The 22,932-nt window shown below is 47.6% G+C and overlaps 3 protein-coding genes across 8 annotated transcripts in view; 1 reads left to right on the top strand and 2 right to left on the bottom strand.

Annotated features, from left to right (window-relative positions):
• The window catches only part of LOC125950173 (mucin-5AC-like), a 60,337-nt gene extending 48,194 nt beyond the window's left edge, over window positions 1-12,143 (bottom strand). Inside the window, 1 exon segment of the mRNA XM_049677884.1 lies at window positions 11,721-12,143. The gene's annotated coding sequence lies outside the window, so the exon portion shown is untranslated.
• A 689-nt stretch (window positions 12,144-12,832) lies between these two features.
• Window positions 12,833-15,941, top strand: LOC125950198 (protein O-mannosyl-transferase TMTC1-like). Its single transcript, XM_049677952.1, has 4 exons — window positions 12,833-13,015; window positions 13,082-14,258; window positions 14,332-14,375; window positions 14,666-15,941. The coding sequence occupies exons 1-3, from the start codon at window positions 12,983-12,985 to the stop codon at window positions 14,358-14,360; spliced, it is 1,239 nt and encodes a 412-aa protein (XP_049533909.1). The 5' UTR covers window positions 12,833-12,982; the 3' UTR covers window positions 14,361-14,375; window positions 14,666-15,941.
• A 405-nt stretch (window positions 15,942-16,346) lies between these two features.
• LOC125950201 (galactosylgalactosylxylosylprotein 3-beta-glucuronosyltransferase P) overlaps window positions 16,347-22,932 on the bottom strand; it is a 45,069-nt gene continuing 38,483 nt past the window's right edge. For all 6 annotated transcript variants that reach the window (XM_049677964.1, XM_049677968.1, XM_049677962.1 and 3 more), the window contains exons 3-7: window positions 21,783-22,571; window positions 19,551-19,773; window positions 18,940-19,094; window positions 18,585-18,875; window positions 16,347-18,516 (exon numbers count right to left, since the gene is read on the bottom strand). In XM_049677964.1, the coding sequence (XP_049533921.1) occupies window positions 18,409-18,516; window positions 18,585-18,875; window positions 18,940-19,094; window positions 19,551-19,773; window positions 21,783-22,190 (1,185 nt within the window). In that variant the 5' untranslated portion in view covers window positions 22,191-22,571 and the 3' untranslated portion in view covers window positions 16,347-18,408. The remainder of the gene's footprint in view (window positions 18,517-18,584; window positions 18,876-18,939; window positions 19,095-19,550; window positions 19,774-21,782; window positions 22,572-22,932) is intronic.

Genomic DNA, 22,932 nt, shown 5'->3' with positions numbered 1-22,932 from the left:
GAGAGCTCAGCTCAGCTCACCTTCGCACATCGGTATCAGATGAAATTATCAACCGAATACCGAGCGATCATGGAAGGGATATAGGAGATGCTTAAGGCCGGGGGCCTCCCTTAGAAGCAAGCAGCATGGCATTGGATGTTCGAGGAGCGGGGGCGGGGGGTTGGAATCGTACACACCCACTCCCCACTCGCCACACGTTGAAGGCTCTGGGCACGTGTTGTGTGCCAAGAACGTGAACGTACGCGTGCGGTTTACATGTTAGTGATGATGTGATGTGCCGTGTGGGTTGAGTGTATTGGAAAATATTATGCCACACGACACCACTGGCCACTGCTGCTGCTGCTGCGTATAAGGATCCCGCCAGCTAACTCCCGGCGACCCCAGGACCCGGGGGGAACATGTAACACCACCAGACCCCGGACTGACAAAAAGGGAAAATAACGATCAGAGCCAAAAATATGGGATTAATACAAAGTCGGTTTTTGGTGTGTGTGTGTTGGTTGATTCGTTTGCATCGATTGTGCTCGTGCTGCTGCGGCTGGTAATGTATCTGTCCCAGAGGAATGATTTACTTCTTGGGAATATTGGCATCGACATCTGGTCTTGGTCTTGGGAAAAAAAGCGACGTGTTACAAGCGCCAAGCACAGCGACAGCTACACTTGGATACTCCTCTCAACTGAAGTGCCGGTACGTTCTCCAACACATGGCCCCAGGCTCACGTGTGCTCCCTTCTTCCTTGTTATCCTTGTTGCCTTAGGAGCAGCAGCAGAAGTACGACCGTTTCCCTTTTCTTCTGCACGGTTTGTAAATCAAAAATTTAAACCAACATCTTGCGGCACGTGCCTCGCTCTCTCTCTCTCTCTCTCTCTCTCTCTCTCTCTCTCTCTCGCTCTCTGTGCCTATGAAGTATCACGTACCTAGTACCTCTGACGCCATTCTTCGACATTTCGTCTTCGTTCAAGCGTTTGCACCTCAACCACGTAACGCGAGAAGACAATAACTATAATTACACCTCCTTTCAATTACCACGCCACTCGTAAGCATCTTGCGGGCTCTTTACTCGTTGCATAAACGTACCTTTTAACCCAGCAGACGACGACGCCGCCGTCGTAACGTCTGACGCTCGTGAGGGCACAAAAACAACGTATCACACACACGCTACGCGCAATTGGCGGCGCTGTCCCACTTTTTGTTTTCCGCCGGCCACAAAACACTTTTATTGATGAAGTGTATTTATCACAGACGGCAATACGTGAGTGCGAAGGTACACAAGTAGCCAGGAGTCGCGCCATTGCAAGCGAGTCTTTCCTTCCTTCTGCTTCTTCTTCTAAAACCCGAACATTGCAACATTGTCTAAAACTTGTAAACTTCTTCGGTGTACACTCACCATCAAACGGCACCGGGTGAAGGAATGCCATAAAACAACACGGACATAAATCTTCATTACTATTTGCTCATAATGCACACGGCGGCGCGGCGGTGGTGGTGGTGGTGTGACATAGATACATACTAACGCTCGATCCGAACACGCTCTGTCGTCGTTTTAGTTTTCCTCCAAAGTTACTGATACGCAAAAGCCCACTGGCCAGTATCAGCGAGCAAACAAAATACTCGTTGGCACATGCAACCACTCGACTTGGCTTCGAGAGAACGAGAATGCAAAAAACACCGCCAATAATTGAACCGCCGTCCCCCTATGCGCGCTGCATGTGCTTCGTTTTTATCGCTTTGGAATGCAGAAATCAACAAAAACCCCTAGCGAACGAAAACAAACAGCTATCTCTGTAGTGTCTAGAACCGCAAACACACAATCCAGGAACAACAGGAACGGATCGGATAAAGCAAAGGCACGCAGGAGAGAAAGAGAGAGAGAGAGCGAGAGATAAAAGACCACCACCGAAACAAAGCATCATTTCCGTTCTGGCCACACGCAACACCCAACCAAAAGCGGAAAAGCGGAAAACGGTGCACGAATGGATGGATGGATGGTTGGATGGATGGACAGACAATCAACAAATTAGATTTGTCCACTCTCTGCCTCTCTTTCTGGCTCACTCGCTCGTTCACGACCGGTGGACACCATTCTCGGTGCGGAGTACCCACGGCATTTGACATATTCCCGCGTTCCTTTTGCCCGCCACAATCACCACCCCATGCCATCCATGTGTGCACTTCCGGTGTGTGTATATCGTGTTTCCGGTTGACCGGGCTTGCGGGCGTGCAGCAACAACGGCGACGACGACCATGACGGTGAGCCATTAAAGGGTGTCTCGCTTCGAACGCACTTTCGGGGTTTGGGAAATAAAAATCGACTTACACTACACACAGTGTAACATTAACATGAACGTATTGTTGCTAAATGAACGAAAACAACCCCGCCTCCCAGGTCAAATTGGCCACAACCGCCACGAAAGGGTCATCACCATACGCTTGGAACAGGTGTGCTCTGCTGGCGCGGATTTGTTTTTTGTCAACCAGTCCAGACACCAGACGGACGGAGCGGGGGACACGGACAAAGAGTAACCTTCGGGCGACAAAAACAACTCGCGTTCCGACCGTTCATGATCAACGGTTCCATTGCTTCCGGTGCTCTTCGCGAGCGCATCCGTACTCTCGCTCTCCTCCGCTCTCCTTTACAGTATCCCCCTCGGGTTACAAACCGGAGAAACCCTTTCTCCCGTAATGACATTTCGCTTCGCACACTTATTCGCCGATTGTGTCGCTGCACATTATGTGCAACAGCAGCAGCAGCAGCAGTAAGCAGAGGGGGGCTTTTCCAGCATGTGCTTTCGCAAAACTGTGCGCCACCAGACCGGGGCAACACCACAACAACAACAACAACAACGGGGACAACGGAACAGTCGGAAAGCTGTGCCATGGAGTGACATCGCTATTCTGTGCCTTTTATGCGCTCTGTTGCGACTGCTTTTCGCACGCGGTGTGTTTGTGTGTTTTCCACCAGGCTATTCCTATTGATTATGGTGGTGCAACTCACGACGCTGGCGTGGATTTGCTGCGTTAAAGATGGATTTTTCCCAATCATCATCGGCAGCAATAGCTTCTTTCTCTTCACCCTCTCGACGAGCTCGACGAGGATTGGGGAGAGCGAGCAATAGCTTCAAGGGTACAAGGGGAGGTACAAAGGGGGTAGCGGCCGGTTTGGATCTATGCTTAGCAGCAGCAACACTTTCTCATTCTTTGGACCCACCACTTCAGTATTTTCTTTTTTCTCCACTCTCCACTACTCGACACCACGATCCACGATCACCGCTGGCGGCAGTAGATCGGTCACAGTGTGTGACAGAAAACCAGGAGAGAATGAAGGGCTTGATAAACGAGTTTAAAACATAAATAGTATCTTGGATTTAAGAGCCCACATAAAAGCATTTTCCATAAATGTTCTCTTTTTGAAAGAGATTTACCAACCATACCATTGATATGTATGTATGATAAGCATTAATTCAACGAAAGTATCGGTTATTTGTATACGCCATCTAGACAGAACTTATTTAAATGTTGAATAACCCAGCCATTTCTCAGCCGATTTAGGAAAATGATCCAGATTTAGTTAGATTACACAATGCCAATTATTGAAAATTCAAACAGAATATAATATCGATCAAATGACTGCCTTCATCAGACACACAAAAGTGGCCCTTTTTTAGGTATTGTGCATGATAGTTGACAACATTTCAGGAAATTTCGGACACCCTGAACATAACATTAAAAAAGATTTAAAAAATTAAACGATGTTAACAGAAGAGAATTTTGGCAAAAAACCAATACTTGCAATGTTTTCTAAGTCGAAAACGATTTTTGCTACTCCTGCATCTTTGGCGACTCCCAAAAAAAGCGGAAAAAATGTGACTTATGCAGGATAAAACAGTCTCATTTTTCCTTAATGCATCCAACCGATTTGCTTTTTTCAAATCCTCTACCTAACTATCGCCCATTAGTTCCTACCGACGACAAAATTTCGAAACGGACTGTTAACCGCATCACGTCGTCTACTCTCACCGACCGACCCGCAGCAGCATCAGAAGAAACCGGGTGTGCAGGGCCGCGACCAACGCGATCATATAATACCGGAGTATTAGTGCGCGATCGCGGAGGCAAACTGGTCTTTGCTCCGATGAACCGCCGTTCCCCGGTGGGGCGGCAAAGCCCGGAGAATGGCCGCGTGGTGACGGTGACGGGGCGACGATGGAATGAAAACGAAACGAACGGGGTGAGCAAAACAAACACCAAACCAATCGCGACCAGTCCCACACCAAAGATCCATGCTTCGTAGTAATGATGATGATGATGATCATGATGATCATGACGATCGAAAGGAATGAAGGAAAAGTGAGAATCATGAGAAAAACCATTCATTTTCCCGCCGGTTTGTGGTACCGTTAGCTTGGTGCTAATGAAAATTATGATGACGGTGATGATGATGAGTTTGTTGTGCTACATAGTTTTTATGTTTCTATGATTTTCGAAAACTAAATATAAAAAGGAGAGAAATGAAGTAATTTTATTTTTTCGCTTACTCGTGCCGCAGTTCAGAAGAGAAGGACTTCAATGCCCTTTTTGCTGGTGTTTCTGGATAATCGTCGACGCTTACAATAATAAACATGCGTACGGATGCATGTACTAGCCCCATCAGGGATCACGCAGCGAGATAGAGAGAGAGAGAGAGCACCGCAAAAAAACGTTTCGGAATGCTGGCGTTTGTTTTTGTTTTGATTTTTGCATCACAAAAATTGTATTATGCACACGCACGATCTTCAACCGATCTTCACACACCATCACACACACACACACACACACACACACACAGGGAATAAAAACCCTCTCCGGATTACCAATTCTCCCTCGATGTAGCACCCACAGCATGGCCGCAGCGATACACCATACGAAGCTGCGGTTCCCTTCTCTTTCGCTTCACGACCCGAGGGGCAAACCAATAGCTTTGCATTCCCTTTTCAACAAGGAACAACAGGGCAAGTCACAACCAAGCGCACACACACACATCCACGAACACCGAAACACACCCATCGAGAAGACTATCGTGATCGCGATCATCGCAATCGCGTTCGCCCACACACGCGATCACCAAGCAATACTCCCACCATTTGCAGAAGGCTCATCCACAGAACCAGCGCGCCACGGGGACGAGGGAACAAGAAACACAAGATATTCTTACTAAAAGGTGCTTACCACACGGCCCACAACACCCACAACGCACGCACTCCAAAAGCAACCCACCCACAAACGGACACACACACACACTCGCACTGACACACTTACACCGTCGTAGCGGATCGTGACAATATCTCGTCGGACGGAGGAGTCTCGGAGGCTGACCTGTGCGACGGCGTTGTGCTGTGTCGTTGTTGTCGAGACGGCTGATCGCAGATGAATGAGCACTTGGGACCCCTTGGGAGCGCGAGCAACCGGGTGAAATGAAACGGAAAGTGACCACCAGCCGAACCGCGAGCGGATTGACAAGATAGAGCCGAGAAAAGAGAGCAAGAGAGAGAGAGAGCGACAGAGAGAGAGAGTGATCACAACAAATACATTCTTTGGAAAGGGTTGTTCAACTACTTCTCTCCGGCAACTTATGTTCGCGGCCGGTTGCTCTCGCGCTCAAATCTCGTGTGGACCGCAACGGCCAGATGGAGAGGATGGGGATGGAGAGAGGGGGGCAGATCAATTATGTTGCAAACATAAGAGCACCATGGGATCGACACATAATACGGGGATTCGACGGTCGTGAATTGTTAATAAGTGGTTTTTGATGGGAAGAGTTTAAAAGGCGGTCCAGTTTAGATTGGAATTGTAATTTTCATTGAAAAGGATATCCCTTACAACTATAGCGATGCAAATGCGTATCTCATGAGCATTATGGAATTATATCAATTGATTCTAGTAGAGTAACTATCACTTGAAATGGGTGATATCATTTTCTTTTTTTTAAGGACGGTTGAGCCGTATGTTTAGTCCTTTCATTGGAAAAAGCTAATTCGTTTATATAACATTCGTATAAAGCCTGCAAACGAATATATTGCAAAGTGCTATCGCATATTTGTATTAAATAGTATCTTGGATACTAAATACTGCTTATATTTTGCTTAAGCGATAAAAATATTATATTACGACACAGCACGAGCAAATTTGAATGGGAATCGGTTCCACGCCGCAGGTAAAATCCTAATAAAATCACAATCCCCGGATCGACCGGCGAGCGAACATTCTAATGCTCGACAAGTGCGTGCTCTCACCTGCCGCTGTCTGGCTGACGGGTTGTCTCGACCAAAAAACAAAAAACACTTACTAATCCCCCTGCCCAGCTCACGCACATGCTGCTGATGCCCTAATCGAGCAGCGGGAAGGCATGCTGTGCGCTGCTCCACGGGACACCACCGGCACACAGCCAACCAACAAGAGTTCCACGAGTCACAGCCCAGTTGCACCCCCAAATGTTGGTATGTTGAGTGACAGAAACCGAACCGATCGGTGTCGGTGTCGGTTTGTGTGTGTGTGTATCTACGGCAAACAGGAGCCGGAGTGCGCCATCACCTCATCCTACCCCGTACAAACGCCCGCAAAGCAAGTGTAAATCGTGATAAATTTGCGGCTCGCAACCAATAGCGAAGGGAAATAGCAGCAAGTACTTGGATTTGCTGAAACAACAACAACAACCGCTGCTGTGCGGTTCGCAATCATCGTTAATGGCACCGATGGCACCCGGGAAGCCGGATCGGATCGGATCGGATCGAGTATCGGCCGTAAACGTCGTCGCTGTGTGGATTTAAAGTAACACAAACACAGCTTAACGCCAAATGTTTTGCGCCAATCAATCCGGTGCGCGCCTCAATCTTCTGGGTCACCCGGTCACCCAGCAGCAGCAACAGCAGGCACGCTACTTTGTGGTTTTTCGCCGTTTTTCCAATTCCGGTCGGAAAAAGGAACCCCCCACCCCTAAACCCGAAGCTACTGGGGAACCTTACGTTCGGGGGCTCCGTTCGTTCTGCTAATCTGCTTAACATTCCCGGCATCGTAACGTGTTTCTCTCAAACCAGCCAGCCAGCCAGTGTGTTCCTTTGGCCATTCTAATTAATAAGCGGAAAAGGGGTGCCTCGTTGCCGTTGCTCTCATCGCCACACGATGGCCCGGTCTGGTCGGAATGGTTAATTTTCCCAAGTGGAAAACCTTGTAACACTTCACGCCTGTGCTGGTGGCCACATCAAACCCAACCGAGAGTGTGCACCGTCGTCATCACCATCAGCATCATCATCATCATCATCGTCTGCCCTCATCCTTGGTCACGGTAACCCCACACGGTTTAAGGATATCGTCTCGTTGGCACACAAACGCCGTTTACCTGGTGAAGGTAAGGCCTCTCTCTCTCTTTCTCTGTCTTTCTCTCTCCGTAGCCAAATTGAATCACAAGGACCCTGCCTGTGACCGTATAACGGATGATTAACATTTTACGCCATTTTACTTCAAAGTACAAAAACAATCACCGACAACGACGACGGTGTACAGGGTCACTACACGCTCAAGCCGCTCCGAGGATGCATCCATGAGCGCAACATGATGAAAATGGTTTCATCGCCAGGAAAGCATAAACTTGCTTAGTGTTCTCCGGATAAGTGATAGTTTAACATTAGGGACCGCAGTTCCTGGGAAGCGGAACAACACTAAACAGCGATTAGGGAATTAAAATTGAAAACCGAAAGTGACGACACCGGGCACACAAGGTATCCGATTCGGAAGCAGCGATCTCGCGAATCGATCGTGCACGACGCCGATCAGCTCGAGGCCGATACAGCAGCAGCAGCAGCACTATACACGCCCGTGCTGTGCCGTCGATAAATTTAGATTTTCCTAATTTACTTTCAATCCAATCACGTGCCAAACATCATACGTACGGGGAGTGGCGGCAATCGAGCTCGAGGAAATCGGAAGCACGATCGAAACGCTATCGCACCGGATGATTGTCGTTCTAATCGACATTACTCGCCACAAACACTCTGCCCGTAATGTCAGCCCGCTCTGCATAAGATTAATTAATTTAAACGAAAACGATCATTAAGAAAGATTCGCGTTCGCATCCTTCTTTGGCAGGAACAGGCGTGTCCGCCGCACAAATCAACTTCCGCCCGTCATCGCAGCGATTATGAATGTCGTGGGCCGTCCCCTCAAAAAACAAAAAACATGATTTATTCCTAACGCGCTATAAGACTATCCGGCAACATGCCCATAAAGATTCCGCTGATCGATGGATCGATACGTCTCGTTCATCGAGCGTAATGCGTTCGACTACCCGCGATTGATTGCTCGTTAAATCGTTAAATCCATTTTGCCCAAGGATGAACGGAAACCAAGGAAGGAAAAACACTTCATTAGGGCACGGACACCAAAAATGAGGGAGGTGGGGGGGTAGGAAAAATTATGTTTCCATTTTCCGGCCTCTGTTCTGTTTGACCTCCCTTCTTTTTGACACCTCCGTTGGCACAGGCTTTGATGCATGGGATAAAAAGTGGGACACAGGAGTGGCCAAAGGCTCATTAGATCCCGAATCCCACTGGCCACTACGGAGCGAGCGGAGAGTGTCCGATGATAAAACGACGACGTCGAAAAGCTTCCGCCATAAGGCGATAAGATGGAGAGGGCCGCAATCACAGGTGGAGCGCAGGTTTGATGAACGAGCTTTTATTGAAATTAATATCCAAATGTGTTCCGGGAATGGCCGCACCGACCGAAGGAAGTGACCTCCAACTCCTCCAAACAAGTTCAGTCTCTCCTCTTTGGAGGTAAGAGAAAGGAAAAATCGGGTCAAACCACACACACAGAACCCGCCTTAAACGGTGCCATATGGCCTGGGCCCTGTGGCCTGCCGCCATAGCAGCGTTACAATGCCGAGCCCCATTTTGCTTTTATCATTATTTAAGGAGCGGTTTGTACGAGCATTTCCGGCAGCATTCTGCTGGCTTCTGGCCCAGCCAGGGTTTTGAGCCTGGCCACGACGTTCTGCCTTTGACCTAGAACCATCGTTTTCAATCACCACACCGGAACCGGCTGGATTCCGTACCTTTGGAGGTTCGGTACTCCGTGTATTCCGGTTGCATATCCCGTGTACCTCGTTGTGCTCACCACTGCTCAAGGTCATATGTTGTGGAAGCCTAAGTGCGATGGCCATAAGCCGACCACATTTTACCCATTTCCCGAGTGGTTTCAATATTATTTTAAATTGTTTTACGATACCACACGTTTAACGATCCCTAACGGTGGTAAAACATATCCTGCTATGATGAAGAGCAAAGAATTTTATCATTTCAACTGATCACCGCCAACCACAACAATGGCGCGGTTGAGTGGTGGTACTTTCTTTGAAAAATCGTGTCAAAAGAAAGAAGGAAAGGAAAATCCTCATTGACCACAACCGGCGGCTACACTAAGACGAAAGGTCACACTCCGGTACCTTTGCCGGTGGCTAGGTCCACGAAGGTTAACTAGCGTCAATTCTGTTGAACAATCGAGATAAATCTTTGAAGGTGGCAGAATGTAAGTTTGACATTTTTCTAATTAGAAAAGTGTCGGCCCCTTTTCTCGCTTATCAGTTGTCTTTGGGGGGGGAATCGGAAGGGGTTTCGGTTGTTAATGTTTTCGAAAAGGTTTTAATGTCTCGACGGATGGACGGAGCAAGCTATACAACGATAGCGGAAGCAGTGTGACCAATAATCGTTTTTCTTCATCGTCCTGGACCTGTAGGGCACCATGGAATCCTACTTTTTCATTTGGCTCGTAGAGAAAAAAAAGGATATTAAATCTCTTGGCGGGTATTAGAGGTGTCGGTGCCGGTGTGCTGGTGTTGGAGAAGCAAAAACAGACACCTACGCATCGGCGACCGTGGCCTGAGCTGAATGCCGCATGCAGAAGGAATTTCGCAGCGAAAAAAGCAACGTTTCAACCCGCGCGGGGTTGGGGTATCCAATTAAGCGTGGCAAATAAATAAAAATGGAGAAGAAAATTAAAATGAAAAATCGGCCACGCAAAACAGTCGCAAAATCCGCGCGACTGCACCGCGCTTCAAACCACCGCCGTGCCGCTCCATCAGGCATCATCATCGCCATCGTCGTCATCATCAATGTTGGGTTTTCCTCCGAAAAATGGAGACCAACGCCAGGTAAGGGGTGGTAAGGACGGTTAGTGCTGGCGCATTCACCGACAGACCGAGAGAGGTAGAGATGAAATCGTTGCACGCCTTTAGCCGGCCAAATCACGCCTTGCTTGCTGTTGCTGGTGCTGCTGCTGCTGCTGTTTGTCGGTGCGTGCGTGAGAGTGTGGTGAGCCATGCAAATATTTGCTCTGTGCGTGCTAATTTTAGGCTGGCCACAGCGCCATTTATCCCACCGATATGATGACCGAACGGTGATCGTAAAATCCCTACCCATCGGTTGCCGAGGGACTGATCGAGTAGAGCACATCCATACCATCACACCATCATCGGCGTGTAAGGGACTTTTTAACAACGATCCGGGCACAGTTGGCTGTGCGCGCCGGGAATGTTTTCCCGTCCTGCTTTGAAGCGACGCAGTCAATTAACGGAAATTTATGACGATACGGCCGAACTAAGGATAGTTTGCGGCTTTATTGTTTACTGAACGATACTAAATGTATTATGGTGTGCGGAAGTTTACCTTGTACTACACAAGAAAGCAACAGTAGTTTTATTAAACCTTGTGTTAACTTGTGTTAACGTAGTTACCAAGCACCGGCGATTATAAATCTAGTTAACATATTAAATGATAGATAATTGGAATGCATTATAAAATGCCTGTACCCAGTATCAGCATAAAACATAGGACCTTTACATAAATTCTGTGGCCAATTAAAATGTTTTTACATAGACTCCCTGTCTCGCCATCGGTTACTTTGCCACTTCGGGGCGTGAGTTATAATCCCGACCAAACGTTCACCTTGGTCGAAATACATGTAAAGTTCCTTGGCTTCGTTAATCCCACTCGCGTCTACTCGCCGACCTGACTACTCGATGGAAACGCATGGTACCTCATCCCCGTTCAAGGAAAAACAAAGTTGGTGAGACGCGAAGCGACGTTGTTTCAACTTACCTTCGTGTATAAAGCGGCTTCCGTTGATAGTTTCCACAGGCCCCACTACAGAATACTGCACACCATTTCGAAGTGTATGTCCTTTAACGGTTGTATCGCCATATTTGTTCCAGCTAGGCGATACTACATTGACCGTCGACGACGACGACGACGACGATGGCGACCGAGCGTTCTAGCCGCAAGCCTTGGGCGCTACACGGAGCGCACGGATTGGCCAGACGGCACCGGTGAAGTGGAAAACTCTTTGTCCTGGTTTTGTATCCTCTTTTTGCGATTTCCACTCATCGGTTCACGCTGTACACGGCGATTGACAGTTCCGGGCAGTGTGCTCCTGCTATTTTTTCGTGTTTCCATTCATTCGTACACTTCCGGTTTGCTTTGTCGATACTGATATCCTTCTCCCTCTACCCCATCCCTGGCCATTCTACATTTTAAAGAAATTGACGATTGACTTTGGCCCTTGACTCGGAGGCGCTTTTATACATACTTTTTCCCTCGTCACCACCAATTACAGCACAACCCCGATCACAGCCACTTCGATGGTTACTCGATGAAAAAGCAACTCGGACAAAACCCTCCGTGCTATGGCTCACCTCGTTGGTGCTTCATTCGTGCAGTGCTGCTAGGCTACCGAGCCTTCCAAACCGCATCCATCCAATCCTAGGGGATTAAGGACACTGGCACCGGACCGTACGGGGGCGATTTCTCTTTATCGCTCGAGGGACACACCAAACCTTCCCTCCGATTGTCCTTTCTCGACCCGATTACACTCTAGCTTTCTTGTCAGGTGTCCCTCGAGGGGTGATTCGGTGAAGAAGATGGCACCAAATGGATGTTCGATGCGAGGACGAAATCTCCTGATTGCACACCGAAGAGCACGGCACAACGACACAAACGGGATCAACCACTTTCACTTCGATGCATTCTTTAATAACCGACAGACCTGCAGCTCGAGGCCAAGAAACTCCGGGTGGAAAATTCTGCGCTACGTTCGAGGAAAAACGTCGTCCGTTCGGTGTTCTGTTCCCTGTCTAAAAAAATTCTCGGCTCTCGGAGCAGCGTTAGCAATTTCTGGTCGCGATGCCGTGCTCACGAACACATGCGCAATAGATATTGGTGTTTGTGCCGTATGGATATTTCATGCGCTGTTCCGGATGTCCTTCTCTGGCCGAGACATCTTTTCGTTGGCGGATTTCTGCATTTAAAAATGCAAGTATGTGGCTGTTTCTTCTCTCAAATATATTTTTATGTTTGTGTGAAGGAAAAAAATCACAGAATCACAGGAAAAATACATTATAAACGTTAAATAGTGCTAGAGGGGAGGGGACGCCATTACATTTTCTCTGTCGAAAGATAATATTTGGAAAGTTTTTCGCAGTTCCGCTTTTCACATTTCCCGATTGATCTGTTCCTGTTTCCTGTTGGCCGTTCTGCTCCTTTACTAGACTTCTGCTAAAGAGCGCCAAAAAACTGCCGTTCAAATTTTCGAGTCAATCCATTTTTCGAGCACAACAAATCGAGTCGCACAAAAAACTGCTCGAAATAAAGGCAAAAGCCAAATTTCGAGCACAACAAATCAAGTGACGTAAAAACGTCGAATTCTCGGAAATGTCACTTGAAGAAACATCGCCGTCGTTTTCAAACAAACTGCTGTCAAATTCGGTCGCAAAAACAAATCTTTTTTTCTGAACCCTGTGATCCTCCCCAAAAAACGGAATGGGCGAGACCCCCGAGATTCCCCTCTCAGTGACCTGCGGCGTGTAGTGAGCATGTAATCCACGGTTCCATTTCCACCCGTAGTGCACCAAGTTAGGAAAAGCAACCTCCCTCACGACCAGCACTCGTCCCGGTCATCATGTCTTCCCTTCGCCAGCAAACCATCGTCCAGGTTTGAGTCCCGGTCTGCTCGTTCCGACTAAATAGAATTCTTAAAAGTATCTGCTTCTACTTACAGTATTCTATTCTTGTTGCGGCCTCACTCTTCGCCTACGGTGGCTCGCTGCACGGAACGTTCGTCTTCGACGATTCGGCGGCGATCGTCAAGAACATGGATGTACGTAATGTGGCCACACCGTTTCGCACTCTGCTGCGACACGATTTCTGGGGCAACAATCTGACCGACCCAACGAGCCACAAATCCTTCCGTCCACTAACCGTACTTAGCTATCAGCTGGAGAGCCGGATCCTCGGTCTCAATGCCGGGCACATGAAGAAACTGAACCTGGCCCTTCACACAATCTGCAGTTTGCTAGTGTTGCGATTGTTTCAAGTCCTGTGCAGTGAAGGTGAACAACACATTCGTACCGCCTTCTGGGGTGCCTTCCTGTTCACCGTACATCCGGTACACACGGAGGCAGTGGTTGGGATTGTGGGACGAGCGGATCTCCTAACGGCCATCGGATACATCACGATCATGCTGCTTTACCTGCGATGGATGGATAGTGGTCGATCCCAACGGTGGGGATTCATTGTGTATCCAGTGCTTTTTGTTCTCACCATTGTTTCGATGCTTTGCAAAGAAACAGGAATCATGGCGCTAGTCAGCTGTGGAGCAGTAGCCTTACTGAAACGCATCAAATGGCCACTACGTGGCTCAGTGCGCGATCTTCTCCATACTCATCGGTCTTGCCTGGGGAGAATCATCGTGCTGGCGGCACTGTCACTGGCCGCTCTCACGCTCCGTCTCTGGATTATGGACTTTAAAAGTCCCCGGTTCCATCGAATGGATAATCCGGTCGGAGCAAGCAACAGCACACTAACGAGGGTGCTCTCGCAAAGCTTTCTTTACTGGATCAACCTTTGGCTGCTCGTATGTCCGGATCGGTTAAGTTTCGACTGGGCCCTCGGTTCGATACCGCTGATCGAACATCTGAACGATTTGCGGCTTTTGCTGGTGGCACTGTTTTATGGTCTCATCGCGGTGCTGTTACTTCGAGTGCCGTCTACGAAACGCACCGAAGTTACACTCTCCCTAGCCCTCACCATCATCCCGTTCGTCCCTGCGTGTGGCATCGTTCGAGTCGGTTTCGTGATTGCAGAAAGGCTACTGTATCTCTTCGATTTCTGTACGATTTTTCAAGGGGTATTGTCGAACCCGCGATATTCTTATCAAGAATGGATATGGTTTTGTGGTACGTACAAACGCGATAGTGGCGATTTTCATTAGGTTTCTTTTTAAAACACTGTGATTACTGTTTTTCACAGGAATTCGAGGACTACAGGGATGTCGATAATAAGCTAGGAGAAGGGTAAGCAAAGGATGTGAGGGATGCGTTGCTATTTATTTTAGACGGCAATCGTTGCCGCGTTACGAAAGCTCGGTTAAGCAAGGCTTCCGGGTTTCCTAGCTCTCTGGCTCCTTGATTTCCTTGTTCGATAGAATCCGACTCTCTTGCTCTGGCCGGGTCAACAAGCTACCCTGCTTGGTCACCTGAGTAGGGGTTATGAAACAAGATGAGTCATCATCACCTGCATCCAACCAGCCATACCTTAATGATCCTGAAGACCTGTTTTAACGAAACTTATGCTTTCTCCATAGGGTGGTCGTGGAACCGGCGCGTGGCATCGCCCGAGGACCAAGCGGCTACCGTGAACGAGATCGGTATGATAGGGTATGGTGTCTAGTAAGGAACCCTCCGATTAGTATTAATAACACGCGATCCCTTGGACTGTTGGTTTAGATATAAAAGCAATTCCAGGACCAGTTCCCGCTATGGTCCGCCACTAAGCATAGATCACTTCATACAAAATATGAGTGGAAAATATTCAATTATTCTGTTAATTTTTAAGTTTAACATTTACCTTGGTTGTGTAGAAACAACCTTAATCGACCATTAATCAATGGTCAATACCGTTGAGCTAGCAAACCTTGACTCTGATGCCATTTGCACCGTATGGCATAAGATACAAGTTAAAATGAAAGGTTGTGGAAAAAGATCTAATCAAACTGCATAACATGTAGTATACTTTAACTAACCAAAAGACAATGATGAACGGTCTAACCTCTTCTGACTATCCAGATATTTGTTTTGGTTAATGCTAGTCTTGCGACACATTCTGTATATATTACTACAACTGGGAACTATGATCTTTCGACTTTTAATTTCAACTTGAGCATATGTTGGAATTTCGTAACCTCAGAAACAACGAATTAGCTCGATTGTAATTTTTTGAAATGATCCAACAAGCCAGCAGCCCTATCCATACACTAACGGCCCGATCAACTGAATCTGATATCAGTCCATCCAGCGGCGATGAATTCATCCGCGTATCCCTGATGGCATGAAGGGCAAGAGAGGAATATCAAAAACGAAGATCGAACTGACCAGATGGGCAACACACGATGGGCCAGCAAAAGCAAAATAATGTTCACGGGAAGCAGCCGCCAAGAGGATGAAGTTAAGAAGGATGGTAATACATGGCCACATACAAGGATACCGGGAGAAACTCCTTGTTAAGAAAGATGTAGAATTTATTTAAGCAGCAACAGCCATTGCGCTACTAAGATGAGCAACCGTGTAATATTTATCGAAGGCGTGTAGTGGACACCGAAAGAAGGGGACCGTCTGGAACAGGGCTTCCCAACACAAGAGACACAACGGAACTGATCGGAACTTGAGTAGATCGTGCCGTTAGGTGGGTGCTTAATGGATCGTTAGCGAGCTGTATAGCGGGCCTTTTTCTTAATATCGTTGTGCACAATGTGCAAAGTGATGGGTTTTACGGTTCCACTTATAAAAATGAGTTTTATACAATTATTATTTAAAAACGGAATAAAATCAGGCCATTACTGAAGTGGATAGTAATTGGTAATCGGGAAGGCATCAAATGCTATCGTATTTTACAAAAAGATCGTGTTCAAAGCGTTTTTAAACAGCTCATTCGGTGACTGAATCGTCTGTCTGCTAGTCCCGTCTGTGCTTTAGCTATTATGGCTGAGTGATGCGAGGAGGTGGCTTGTGAAAAACGAGAAAACTGTAAAATCCCGGAGGACGAGAAAACCATAACATACCGCACCTCATCGACTTTCTGCGAAACGAGCGCCAAAAAACTGCCGTTCAAATTTTCGAGTAAACCCATTTTTCGAGCACAACAAAACTTGAATATTATCCGAGCTTCAAACCAAACCGGTTCCGAACTCCGCTGCTTTTGAAAATTTAACGGTTTTTATGATTTATCGAAACGTGATAAGAAGTTTGGGACACGATAAGTGGTACGATTGAAGTTGATTTTATTGTTTTCAAGTTGTCATCTTCTGCAAAATTCCTGTTTCCTTAGAGTCAAATAGTAGATTATCACTTATGAATCCCGTGCAGTGCTGGTACGCTGTTTTTCCCCTTTTCCGACAAAAGAACTACTTTTCCCCGTCCCTCCAACACCCTAATATTAGGACATGTTTCTTCGCTCTCCCTTTCGGCATGTCAGCTTAAAATCACAAGTTGTATTCATTCCCTTCTTACATTTTTATGGCCAACCAACATATCATTTCTCAATTCCTCTCCACAGTTCTCGTCTACGTTTCAGTTTGTTCGTATTTCATACACGCTCTTCGCCTTGCCCATTTCAACATTGAGTCCTTTCTCTGCCCTCCTCTGCATATGTCCTTTCGCACGCAGATACTTCTTCTCGCACGATGGCAACACTTTGAACAAGTTATACTGTTTTCTTTTATTTTGCACTTACTGTAAGATATGCAAAGAAAGTGAACCATTCTACCGGAAAGCTCTCGAATGGTTTTAATATCAAGAATGTTGTTGTTGATAAAAGTAAAACAAATAGATAGCGAAACATGAGCAAAGATGCAAAATTACACAATAGGTCACACACACGTTACAGATCAAACAACGGGCTAGGTTTACAACACCAGAAGAAGCTCTTTTGCGACAGGAAAGTATCGCTTTTCAGTTTTTTTTTTACTTTTGGAACAAAACTCCTGCTCTGTTACGCTACTTACATGTCCACTGTCTTATCGGTAGAACGATTGCTTCAGGGATAGGTACATACTGTAAGTCATGCATCTTTCCATGCCCTCCCCGGCAGGGATTTTGGGTGCTTATCGATTGAGTAGAAGGAGTATCTTACTTATCTATCTGCTACTTTAAATCATAAAAAAAAAACATTTGAATTTGGATACGCTAGGCTACGGAATCGCTTATCTACACGCTGGTTCGAGATTGAAGTAAAGGAAATATTCTTGGAATTCCCAATTATGTACAAGTACCTCTGCTTAACGCACTTGGTCAAGGAGAGTGCATCCTTTGGTTTCGAAGCTTACAAGTTAATTGGTTAAAAACGTGACTATCTAGAATCCTAAACTTGGGAGGGTTGGTTTTTGGATCGATCTTTGTCGTTTATCTGTTATTGGAATTGAAATGTGAATGTGAACGTATGTAGTAAGTGTATAATTGGGTTTGCATATTGTTTATGTATACTGTATGTTAACGATTAAACGACGGTTTTTTTTCTTTTTTTTCTCTCTTGCCATATCATGATGCTCCAATGCATTGTTCAATAAATAAAAGAAATCTCCTTGTCGTTTTGTCCCACTCCCAGAGAGAATCTTTTCCCTGCATCGCTTACTACGCCAATCTAGTCGTTCGATACTCCTGTTGTGTCACTTTAGCTGGTGCAAAGTATGAACCTACATCCTTCCCGTTAATCGCATTTGCTATCTTGCGACTAATCAAAACGTACACGGATTACGGTAATGGAACCGAAACGAAAGTTTTATCACTGAGCATGACATGTGCCGTCGCTAGTGTTTGTGTGCTATAGTTTATGTTGCTTTGTCTGTCGCCTAGTTTTGGCCACTATTCGGTTTGTCTTACTCTACTATCTCCCGTCGACACACTAGCAAATGGCCGTGGCCTCGATTTACTTCGGACAAAGATCCCAATTTTGCTATTTAAAATTTTCAGTTCAGTTCGTACGTGGTTAGCGTATCAAGATGATCCGCAAAACTAAGGAAAGACTACGTCCCTCCCCGCCCGTCGTCTAGCTAAACGATTTTAAGTACCAATTCTGGCTCTCACAATAAACACACACGCACACACACTCGGCTTCAGCCGCAGCCCCTGTATACTCGAAACGAACCCGCTAGCCTAGGTTTGGTAGTCGATTGGCGCGTTTGCCTGCGTCAATTCCGCTAGTCGGCCATTATATGGCGGTTCGATCTTCGGCATCTTTCTCGGGATTTCAGGGTGACTGCCTGAACACCCAGACGGACAGTTTCTTCAACCAACGCGGAACGCCCAGCAGGTGCCCGGTCGTATTCCACTCTTTCTACACCAGCCAGCTGGTCAACTTCAGCAGATTTGTGCCGGCGTACTTCTTCCGATCGAGTGCCGGTGCTGGCGAATTTTTCCTCGCCTGTGTGTGCCATGTTAGTATCTGTAAAGAGCCAACGTTTCAGTATGAACAGCAAAGCGGACTATGGAATTCCGTCCTCCAGTACTCACCTCGGTACAGTTTGATGCTAGCAGCTCGACCTCGCTGAACGTGAATGGTTCGAGGGTACGTAGGAACCCGTCCTCCTCGTAGCCGGGCTTATACGGCATCTGGGCGTGCGGTCGTGAAAGCAGGAACTTGACGGATACGGCGAAACCTGCCATATCCAGAGCGTACTTACGTCCACCGACCCAACCATCGTAGAAGCCCGTTATCGTACCGTTCTTCACGATCGGTGAGCTAACCTGGAACTTAGAGATGAGCCCCACCGGAAACATGGCCACCTTGCGGACCCATCGAAGCTGCAAGGGAAACGGTTGTGTTAATAGACGGTAACGTCCACTTTGCGACACTATGGTACTATACCTGTTCGAATAGTCTCAGGTTGTAGGTGTTATCGTCATCCGCAAAGTAGAGGACACCTTCCGTGGCGTTCGCTCGGATCCACTGAAGCGCCCGGTTGCGGTTGGATACGCCCCGTGGCTTTATCTTCTGCTTGCGGTACTTCGATGGCATCGGAGCTGTGAACGATTTACATGTGATGTGAATGCATACTTGAGCAGTGCGATTCATGCCATGATTGTCATGATGAAGGGTCTTATCAAAACTGCATAATCAGCATACCGGTCATCTAAGTGAAACAGTTCAACCAATTCTACCACCCGAAACCAGACAGTAGTTAAACACAAAATAGTTACAAACTATAGGAATCCATGTTCCGTTAAAGCGCCAGTTGAGTTGGATGTCCTGCAACAGTTGCAACAGCATGGCTGGGATGTAGAATCCAATCAACCATCACCTAGACACATTGACAGGTTTGGCCGACGCTACTCGACGTCATTACAGGTAACACCGTATAGATCCACCCTGCCCTTCGATTGCAACAATTTCACGATAACTTGTACCGGCTTGGGCAGCTCATTTGCTAATGGATTCCTGTCCGACCAATCTCAGCGCGAGTCCTTTCCGCGACTTACCTGTGATCTGCACGTACGATACACCGATCTCATCCAGCAGATGGCGAACGCTTTCGGTGCAGTTCTCCGAGTCTTCTACCACAATCCACAGGACGTTCTGCACATGTTTTAGCGTGTAGCCGAGCCGGGTAAGCTCCGGAATCTGTTCCGGCCGCCGGTATGTGGGTGTGATGATGTAGAGCGGTGGTAGCACCGCGGTGTCCACCGGAAATCGATACATTGCCTGCAACGAGAAGCACGAGAAGCGTTGGTTTTTGTGGTGAGCAGTATTGAAACAGCTTTCTAACCATCCGGTCACCCTGGTATTCTGCAGCCGGTGCTAGTTTTGCTCCGATGGAGTCTCACCGGGGCAGCATAATGTATCGCTTTCAGGAAGTTGTCTAATTTGCCGGAAGAGCCCCATACTGTTTGCTAGCTTTTGGATGCGCAATTCATTTTACGGCTTTGCAGCATCGATGATGTAGCGGAACCGGCACCGGTTCCAGGGTACCCAGAGAAAGTTTATCGATATTCGCGAACGGTGCGCGCCGTGGGAACGTTCCAAGCGGAACTTTATTTGATGCTCGTTAGTGCCTCGTTACCTACCCCCGCGGTACCGCGCAGTAAAGTCCTTTCAGATGAATAAATTATAGACCGTGGAGTGTTGTGATCAAAGCGAGCGCGCCTTGTTGTCTGGATGGGCACGGATGCTCTCTAAGTTGGCCTTGGGTCGATAATTGAGGTTTTGTAATTGCTACGCCACACCACGCCACGCCATGCTTTTCCGGCAAAAAAGACGCGGACCTGTCCGTTTAGGGGGTTGTCAGCTAAATTGAAAAGCGCTGTCCTGGACAAGCTCTACGCTTCTCTCTCTGTTATCTGCATGGTATTTGGTGCGGGGTTCACCAAATTCCAAATTAAACCGAGGTATAGCTGGGAGCCATGGTCGTTCGATGGCTCAAAATTTCGCCTGCAGCACCAAAGTCTGAGGACATTCCATGAATCCTGATTGGGGGAGATTATGGTCATCGAACAACGGACAAAGGACATCGTTTTAGTACCGTCGTTTGACCGTCAAACGGATTCCGAATTTACGTACTTCTAACCCATCATCACAGGTTCGCGTTGGTGATTAAATTAATTGATCTATATGCTGTCCACGGATTTTCATCAATCAAAGTGATTCGATGAAAAAGAGTAAAGAGTCTATTGGAAGATGTGATAATGTTATTAAGTCCCGAGCAACGGGGCTAGACTCTCTAAAGTTTCACTAGATTGACTTTGGCAAGCCTAGACGAATAATTGAAAGCTGGCGCAAGTTATCAATTTTGCATTCCAATTCACGACGCAGCTCAACCAAACATCCAGGAGAATCGAGTCCCCATTTCGCGGACCGTTCTATGCCGGATGCATTCACTGACCCACGGGGACATTCTCGCTGCAATATTAAACAGCCAGCAATAAATAATGGGTGAGAAAGGCTCAGAGGAACACAACATGAAGCAGCCAATACCTTTGGCGGAACTTCGCATCCCAATATGGCGAGTACTAATCAAACATCCATGTCATCCTACGCGGCAACCGCGCGCAACGGCCAGCGAACCCTCACCCAATCGACGGTCAATTTCAACTATTTTCCCACACAGTGCCGTGTGTGTTTGTACGGGAGCGGTAAGGATTTCCAATTCACCTGCAGCGGAATTCAATTTCTGTAAGCGATTGTAATTGCATGGTACATGCATTTTTGAAGAGGAATAGAATGCAATGGCCAACGGTCCCGAGAACCCGAATGCCAACGCGCTTGTGTACACATTGCACCGGAAGCAATAACAGGAGCTTCTCTGTGTGCTCGTGTCTCGACGGTGAAATGTATTGGATTTGCCGTACAACTGGACGCCGGGGTACTAATCCTGCCAAACGGATGTACATCCCATGGAAAATCCCAATGCTAGAGGTCTGCAGAGAGATTCGGTTTACGGTTCCATCGTGTACCAGAGCATGGGAAGCTTGCGGTACTTCTTCGAAAATCAGTGAATCGCATGAACCGAACCGAAGAGATCAAACGAGATTTTTTTAACCCGACATTCGCTTCGCACCGAACATTGCGCGCCAGTGGCATCTGCATCGGGGAATGTGTACACTCCAGGCGGATTTACCGAATTCCTGGATACGAATCCGGCTTAAATGGGCCACAGGTATTTGCACAATAATTCGGAAACAGTATGCCCCTTGTAGCGAAATTCTGACACTCACCTCATCAATACTGTTGGCCAAGGGAGCCGATAAAGGAGGCTTCACCGTAGTGGTCGTCGTCGTGCTGGTCGTGCTGGTCGTTGAAGCCGTGGTGGTCGATGTAACGGCCGAACTGCTGGTCGCTGCGGACGTCGACGAAGAGCGGTCTAGCTTCAGCGGAATGTCCTTAAAGTTGAGGCTTCGCGAGCGGATCTTCTCACCGAACGATATCTCACCGTCGGCCGCTGCGACGCCACGCCCTTGCCCCAACCCAAGTGTATCATCGGCGGTAGCACTGGCGGCGACTGCGGCCGCCGCACTCGAGGACACGTTGCTGACGAAGCACGTGATCGAGGACTGATTCTGGCACAGGAGGAAGAAGATCGAGCTGCCCAGCAGCATCAGATAGAGTTTGTACGATCGAATCATGGTGACGATGGCGTTCTGTTTTTGTTTTTCACCACAGCAACCACTGCCTGGCTCGGTGCTCGCTATTGCTGCAGCGCGGCGGTTTTGTAAAATTTACTTAAAATCCTAACTACGAAAGACGCGGCTCGGATATGGTTTGCTGGCCGATGCGTGTTACCACCGTAGCGCCAGTTGGGTATGGCGACCGGTTGGTTCCTCTAGCACCGGACGAGCGCGTATACTGCCGACGGCTAGACGCAATGTTTCTCGCTGTCCTCGATGTCCTCGATGGTGGTTGCTCGGTGATGGTGGTGGTGGATGGTTTCGCTGGACGAAATTCGGTTCTGCCATTGAGAGCGACGTCAGTGTCGGTGTAGCATGTGTGTCTCGCTTGTTAGTTATCTAGGGACAGGAAATAGAAACGAAAAGAAAAACGAAAAAAACACATCATCGTTACTATGCGTTACATCGCGTTGTCTCCATGGCAGGCTTCTGCCACGATTTGCATCAATTGCTCAAGGCGCTGGACGACAATTTGGCGACACGAGCGTATCTTATGTTAAGTATCTATTTTTACAAGGCGGCCCCTGTCTTCGCGGCACTGCCCGCCCTAGAAAGCAGAAGAATGCTATGCTACAGACTCTTATCTATGTATCGAGCATACATACGCGTAGCGCGTTACTTCCGGCGACGTCCATGGTCAGCTATTGCTCAGTCTGTGCGGTATAGCAGGACTGGTGGACGTCTAACGAGACAGTAATTG

Source organism: Anopheles darlingi, chromosome 2 (genome assembly GCF_943734745.1).
Source record: "Anopheles darlingi chromosome 2, idAnoDarlMG_H_01, whole genome shotgun sequence".
Taxonomy (NCBI): domain Eukaryota; kingdom Metazoa; phylum Arthropoda; class Insecta; order Diptera; family Culicidae; genus Anopheles; species Anopheles darlingi.
This window is presented reverse-complemented; position numbering and strand designations above follow the sequence as displayed.